This window comes from Blennius ocellaris, assembly GCF_963422515.1.
Source record: "Blennius ocellaris genome assembly, chromosome: 22".
In the NCBI taxonomy this organism is placed as follows: Eukaryota; Metazoa; Chordata; class Actinopteri; order Blenniiformes; family Blenniidae; genus Blennius; species Blennius ocellaris.
In genome coordinates this window covers 13,497,718-13,505,223 of record NC_137671.1, presented here as the reverse complement: position 1 = coordinate 13,505,223, position 7,506 = coordinate 13,497,718, and the positions used below count along the sequence as shown (strand labels likewise).

Sequence of the window (7,506 nt, the reverse complement as noted above, 5' to 3'; positions counted from 1 at the left end):
CGCGATTTTAAAAAAAACTGGCGTTCCACCGTGGAAACCGAAACTCTGGGCTCCCGTCCCAGCAGGCGCCGCTCCATCTGGCCGACGTGGAATCACTGCTTTTCACAGATTGCTGAAGGGAGTATCAGCAGAGAGCGGCGAGGGGGGTGAGGGGGGGGTTTGCAGTGCGTCGAAGGCTATAGCTATATTACCCATGATCCTCTCAGGCTTAGGGGAGCTTAAACACCCATCGGTCTGGTGACGAGCGGCGAACCAACCTGCCGTGACGGATTTGGCCAGAGGGCGAGGGCCTGAGCAACGCCGGCATCTGTTCCGAACCACTCAACCCCAGAACCAGGAGCAAATTGGGGGGGGGGGGGTGGGGGTGGGGGTGGGGGTGGGGGCGTCAGACGGCCATCGCATCCTTTCATATGCATGTAAACAAAGTTGCTACTCAAAACTCAGTAATTAAGTGCAGCACAATCCAGTGAGATGAAAACAAAGAGAAAAAAATGGCGTAGTACCCTCGATTCTTCATCTTTCATCCATGTTTCCCTGCCTCTCACTAGCCCCCCCCTCCCTCTCCCTCCCCCCCACTAAGTGCAGCTTGAGCACGCCGAGCGCGTGTGCTGGTTATCCGTCACTGTTGAGGCTGGGTTCAGGGCTTCTGGTCAGGGTGGGGGTTTGTTGAACAAGTCCAGAGTGGTGGTGGTGGTGGTGGTCAGGGGGGGGCTGGAGGGATTTTAGCTGCCCTGGACAATGGAGTCCGGCCCTGGCCCCCCCCCCATCTTCCTCCTCCTCCTCCTCCTCCTCCTCCTCCTCCTCTCCCCACCAGCGCCCCCACCCATCCCTGCCTTCCTTACCCGGCCCCCCCACAGTGACGGATGATGATATGTGTCACATTAAGTCTACCTGCGTCCACAGGGGGTCAGCTCGCCGCACACTGGCTCGCTCTTGGCTGGAAAAGGAGGTCTGATATGTGGCACGTGAGGCACTAACGCCACCAAGAGTGGCGGGGGAGGTTCTGTTTTGTTTTGTTTTTTCCCCGAAAGCTGCCAGGGCTTTTGAAAAGAGGGTGCGGGCGGCGTGGTGCACCAGGCCGGCTCCGGTACGCCCCATGTTGGTTTGCAACATCACAAATGGCTCAAAATTCGTGACAATGAGGTCTCAATGTGGCCATAAACCTTCATGTTTCTCCCCTTTGAAAGCGGCTAAAGCAAATGGAAAGGCTGCCGAGGCCTGGCGGTGGCGTTTTTTTTTTTTTTTTCCAATTCAAAGTCAAAATTAATCTCTAAACAGTCGGCGCTCCAGACCTCCCTTTGGCCAAAGTCTCACACAGTCATCACTTAGTCCAGACCTTTCAGACAAACTGTGTTTTTAAAAGAAATCAGCAACACAAATCACCATCTGTGTGTGTCTGGGGGGGGGGTGTTGGTGGGGGGGGGGGGGGATAGCTTAGCTCTGCAACGTGCCAGAGTCGACAGTGCCATATGAACGGATGACAAAATGTTTCTAACATACCACCCAGAAGATTCTCCTCCTTTTAAAAACAAGCTCTGAAATGTTTACAAAAACAGTGCTAAATGGTTTTTTTTTGTTTGTTTGTTTTGAAATCCAGAGGTGTACACACCCGACTCGCCCGACACGGGAGCTGACAGTATCAACAAAATGGCTTTAAAAAAAAAAATGAGAAGGGCAGTTTAAAAACGGCGAGAACGGATGACATTCGAATGGATGGAATGCAGGCGATTTCTTTCTCTAAACACACATCCCACACAATCTCGCGTCAAAGTGCATTCAATGTCAATTCTATAGCCGGGGGCCACGTGACCACGCATTTGGGTTAAGCCCCACCCCCTCCCACCCCCCCCCTTTGCTACACTTTGAGTTTTGGTAATGCAAGAGACGACAAAGTGGTGACGGGGAGAAGTCGTGGGGCAAAAATCAACAACACAGGAACTTGATTGTGAATCTCATCAACATTCATTTCATGGGGGGGGGGGGGGGGGGGGTGGATCTCCTCACCCCACCCCAGAAAGCTACACATACGTGGGCGATGGGAGGGCGGCGGTGCAACGGGACACGCTGGTATCCATAGGTAACAGGTGTCCCGACACATTCCACTCGCATACAGGCTGAGAGAAGGTTGAGATGGTTTCCTGCTGGGGGGGGGGGCGTCAAGAAGCTGCAAGATCCAAAGAGTTCCGATAGAAAATAGAGATGCCCTCATTGGGTGGTTTCTTTACCTTGAGCTTGGATTGCAAAGACGCGTCTCAACCTCAACTTCCTCCCCACGCAGGAAAACAATCTGAGAGAAAAAGTCCTCCCCCCCCCCCCCCCCCAACAATTCTGCATTCCCGGAAAATAAATCCTCACAATTTAGACTCTGGTGGGTGTTTGTTTGTTTTGTTTTGTTTTTTTGCAGTGGTGTGTTGAACATGTACCCATAGTAACCACAAGTAAGAAAAGTGCAAAGTCAATGCTGATAGCCCCCGTGGGAGACGGAGCCGATCACTTTGATGTTTACAGTTGGGGGAGGCGGGAGGGGGGTGGAGCCTGTCTCCAGTGGGAGGGGGGGGTGGGGGTGGGTTCCTGGTTGGTTGGTTTAGCTGCCCCAACAGTTCCACTTTCACAAAGCCTCTCCTTAAAAAAAAAAAAATAACAAAAACAAAAAACGGAGTGCCCAACTGATCCAATGACAACAGAACAGATGATAATCGGGGGAGGGGTGGGTGGGAGGGGCGGAGGGGGTTAAAAAATATCAAACCTACAAGGTTTCCATCACCTGGACGATAGGCCACATCCTCTGATTTTTTTTTGTTGTCGTTTTCTTTTTCCTCTTTTTTTCTTCTTTCACTATTTCATTTCATATTCTTAGCTTTAAAAAGGCTCGCCCTGATCGGGTCAAACAACGCGACCGGCCACGGCGTGACCCTGAACACAAAAAAAAAAAGGTGGGCCGGTGTGACCCCCCCCCCCCCCCCCTCCACAAAGCGCCACGTCGCCTTAGCTGGACACGGTCATCATGTTGTAGGCTTTGGAGGGACTGGCTCTTCCCAGCACCATCAGTTCCTCCTTGCAGCTGATGTGACTGTCCACCATGGGGCTCACCGAGCCGTTGTTTCCTGAGGGGGAGGTGGCGGCGGCCGCCATGGGCATCCCTACGGGGCCGGGCTGCGACTCGTACAGCACGCAGATGGAGCCGTCCTCGCCGATGCGGTAGGACACCTCGAAGGGGTCCACCCAGAGCGTGAGCTCGCTCGGCAGCAGCAGGTAGAGTTGCTGGATGGTCAGGCCGATGCGCTGCCCCGCCTGCCACACCAGCGGGTCCATCTTGTGGTTGATGCGGATGCAGCGGTAGCCGGAGCCCTTGCAGGGCCTGTCGGGGAACCAGTGGTGCTTGTATTGCTCTGCGGGGGACGGACACAAAGAGAGGGGACGGTTAGATCCACACGAGTCTGCGTACAAACATTGAAATCCTAACGCGACTGTAGAAAGATCAAAGGTCGGGCAGACAGCAGACGCACTTTGTCTCAGATAAGCAGTGATTAACTAAAACAATGTTGGCTGTAAAAAAAACAAAAATACATGAGCGTGAGATCATGTTGAAAAACAGCCCAATAAAAAAAAAAAACACATACTGTAAAACCTCTTATTTATGTAATTCTTTAAACAAATCAAACCATTACTGCTAACAGCTTTAGGTTGTCTCCATTTAGAAAACAAGATCCGCCTTAATGATTAAGAGCAGCAGACTTTAATCATGTCATGCTTTTAGAAGAAAGTAAATAAATCAAGTAAAAAAAAAATATCAATATTGAAAAATAAAAAAAATAAAACGCTATAGTAGAATTTCGAAGGATTTCCAGGATGAGATTTCATTTCACAGAGTTTGATAATATAACCTAAAACGTGAACTAGATGTTAGTCAATGGCTCATAAGAAAACAACAAATCACACATTGTGAGTGTCGGTACATAAGTACAGGTGGTGGTTGTGTGCGGTGGCAGAATAAAGGGCAGGACAAAAAAAAACCCTAAAAACCCATGTCCACCTGTTGGAGGCCTGATAAGCTGCCATTAGCAGGCGGCCAGCAGCTCTCTGGGGCCTACGTGACAAAGAATCGTCCAATCCCTCCCCTGGCTTTCGTCAGTGTCACAAAGTCTCCCATGACTGGCTGAACAAAAAAAAAAAAAAAAAAAACACCAAAAGTGCCCCAGCCAGCCATCTGGGACACGCAGCTCCACCCCCTTAAAGGCAGAGGATCTTGTTTTTGTGTTTTTCCCCGTCTGTGTGGAAGTTTTTTTTTACAGTCCAGTGATTCAACACTGCCAGTAGAACATTTTGGTTTCTAACATATGTGGAAGCGCAACGTGACTCATTATCGTCCTGCAACTTCTTTGGATAGCTGGACACTTTCAGATCCCTTTTTGTTTTTTTGTGTCCTAACCCTTGTATAAACACTGATTTCCCCCTAATTTGAGGAACCCAACTAACCACGAACAAAGCTCATCCATAGTAAAGAAGAAAAAAAATCCCATTTATGGTGAAGGGAAGTGGGCCAGCATTCAGGCCCGGAGGCCACCTGTATGCATCTACGGGATAACAACCCCCCCCCCCCCCAACCCCCCACCCACCCTTTCCACGTCCCATTGCCTTATCGCTGTGTACGGCGGGGCTAATGGAGGGGCTGCCACTCATGAAAGAGCACAAGGGGGCTGGATCGGCCCGAGACGAGCCACAAAGGGCTGCTGCCTCCCAAACCCCGGAGCAGCTGGGGAGCGATCGGCTCAGCGTGGCCTATTCTTAAAAACCAGGGCACACGGGGAGGAAGGGGTGGGTGGGGGTGGGGGTGGGTGGAGGAAAAAAAGCAAGCAGACAAGCCTGCGCTTAACCTAAAGAGTTTAACCAAAGGCGGTTGTTTACCCACTCCGAGCCGACCTCGGTGTTTTGATCTGTCGGGTATTTTCCACCCCGACGCCACTTCCGGGATGAAGCGCCGACATCGCGTGGCTGCCGACGCACACAAAGACTGAATCTATATCCCCAACAACAACAACAACTACTACACAAGTACCAGCGAGCATTTGGGACTAGTTTCTCCCGCCTCCCTGCTTCCCTTTGCTCAGCACAAACAAGGAGGCCGAGGCGCGCTGCTTTTCAGCACGTAGACACAATAGTGAGTAATTGTGATGATTCCAGGCACAAAGGCACGCTGGCTGGCCTAGTTCAGCCACAGCGAGCCCCACGGGGCACCACCACACACTCACTTTTGTTTTCACACTCCCCAAATGGCATTTTATTGGAAGCCTTTTTTCCCCTTTTATAACCAGGTTGTAGGACAATTGCGACCAAAGGCACACTGCAGACCGACTCGGATGGATTTAAGCAATCTGTTATATAACTGGTGGGGTTTTTTTTTATGCTAAATGTGGGTTGGTTTGTTTTGCACGGCAGTGGATGTCTCCTCCATTTCCTGCCCCGGGACTTTAACGTCGTCCTACAGGCGTCCACCATAACACGTCCCCTCCCCCACGCCTCAGCAGACTCCAAACTTTTTTTTTTTTGTCTGTTTATCAACACGCCACAAAGACTTTTGAGTAAACCCTGGCCCCGCAGTTTCCCCACACGGAAAAACACCGTCCTCCAGAAATCCCAGCATTGTTCTGCTCACACAGCGAATTGCAAACCGATTAGAACGTTGCAACAGTTTTCAAAACAAGAACTCCTCATTTTTTTGCTTCAACATGGCTGCATATGTAACTATAATGGATGTCCACATCTTGCTTTATACACATTCCGGGGCCCAACTTGTTTTTCCCAACAAGCCAGGCCCTCCTGTAGGAAATGTAGGTCATCCGCTGTTGCGCATAGATGGAATAAGACAGATGTATGGCAGCTTGAGAGCGCAGGGATCGGAATGTGTACAGCAGGAAATGACCCACAGTCCCAAAGATGTTTTGTTATGCAAGGCAGAAAAAAATAAAACGTCTATTCAAACTAAAGTTGACTGAAATGATAAAGGCATGCAGCTTAATTTGCTTAGAAATAGAGAAAAGCAGATTGGATTTGATCCTCAATGGCAGAGAATAGACAGGAAGTGTGTTGTGCCTTAACTAAAGGGGTGTGACGTGTAGTAAACGCAAACAATCGACCATTTTGTCAGAAAATAAAGCTGCAATACCCACTAAAACACGCTCTGCGCGCGCGTTTCGATCGAATGCGACGCGTAAAAATACAATTTATTCTGTAAGTAACGTTTAAAAAAACAAACGAAACAAAAAAAAGGCTGGCAAACGAGTCCAACTCGGGACATGTTATCATTAATAATCTATTTGTCCGAAGCATTACGTAATTGAGCAGCCTCGCCGTCTCACTGGGGGGCTGTTTTGCTCGATTCCCTGAGACTCCATCGACCGAGGCGCACTTCCTTGTTCGGGCCGAGCGTCTCCCTCCCCAACCCCCCCACCACATTGAACTTCACACAAAATGTATTTCTCCCACTTTTCGCCATTATTGGCATCGTTCGAACCGCGTAACCGTCGAGCGATCGCCCTGAGCGAGTCGCTGTTTATAGTTTTTTTCCACCAACCCCCTCCTGCGTCCTGCGCAAACAGCGGTGCGCGCTGGAAGCGCAGATAAGTGATACTTAAAGAGAACAAAGAAAGGCTTCTTCTCAACCGATCTCTCGTCTCCTGGAGCGCAAAATCCGCCGCCCGTCGATAAAATAACCCCACCGAAGTCGACGCGTGAAACGATCGGGGCGTTTCTTGCGCGTAAAATGGGACAAAATGTCTCGTCTCCTTACCTGCCAAAATGTCCTGCAAGCTTTGGCTGAATGTTTGGACCTGTCGATCGTTTACGTTTCCTTTTACCCTCAGAAATCTCGAGAGAAATCCGACGGCGGCGTTGATCTCTGGTTTCATCGTTCCCCGGGCACAAAGGGTATGCATTGAGAAAGGCAACAGCGACGATCCGTGCGCTTTTCCTGGGTTGGTGGGGTTGTTGTTGTTTTTTTTTTTTTTCTCTCTTTACGAGTTTGTCTGAGTGTTTCTCTCCGATTCAGAGGCGCGATCCTTGTCTGTTGGCGCTTGTGTCGTTTCTCTTGGCATTTATTTGTCGAGGTAGAGGGAAGTTGTTTGTCAACAGAGAGAGTCCCGCAGGGAAGGACGGTTCAGTGTCGCGCGGCAGACGCCTGTTGTTGATAAATACAGTGGGTTGGAGACCGGAGAGGGGGGGGTGTCTCTCTTTCAATCGCTCCTCGCTCCGACCCTCCCTGCGCTCTTTCCTCCTCCAGAGTGGAACTCTGTGCGTGGAGGAGCGCTGTTTTATATCCCCCCCTCCTCCTCCTCCTCCTCCTCCCCTCCACGCAGCTCTGACACAAGCGGCTCCAGCAACCGGAGCGCACCAATCCGGTGGCGGGCCGCCGGCTGACGGGCCACATAGGGAGGGAGGGAGAGAGAGGGGGGGGCAACGCGCACGTCAGCGCTCTGAAAATAAACAAGAGGGACGCGGCGTGAAATCCTG

At 50.7% G+C, this 7,506-nt stretch overlaps 1 protein-coding gene across 1 annotated transcript; it reads right to left on the bottom strand.

Annotated features, from left to right (window-relative positions):
* Positions 1 to 833: 833 nt before the first annotated feature.
* On the bottom strand, positions 834 to 7,265 carry btg1 (B-cell translocation gene 1, anti-proliferative). Its single transcript, XM_080518332.1, has 2 exons — positions 6,788 to 7,265; positions 834 to 3,389 (listed from the first exon to the last, which is right to left on the bottom strand). The coding sequence occupies exons 1-2, from the start codon at positions 6,930 to 6,932 to the stop codon at positions 2,986 to 2,988; spliced, it is 549 nt and encodes a 182-aa protein (XP_080374458.1). The 5' UTR covers positions 6,933 to 7,265; the 3' UTR covers positions 834 to 2,985.
* Positions 7,266 to 7,506: the final 241 nt, after the last annotated feature.

What these genes read in the sequence shown, in the direction of transcription:
- btg1 (XM_080518332.1), bottom strand. Translation starts at nt 6,932, where the DNA reads ATGCATACCCTTTGTGCCCGGGGAACGATGAAACCAGAGATCAACGCC. An exon ending in CTTGCAGGACATTTTGGCAG is followed by an intron (nt 3,390 to 6,787) that starts GTAAGGAGACGA and finishes CGTCCCCCGCAG; the next exon opens with AGCAATACAAGCACCACTGG.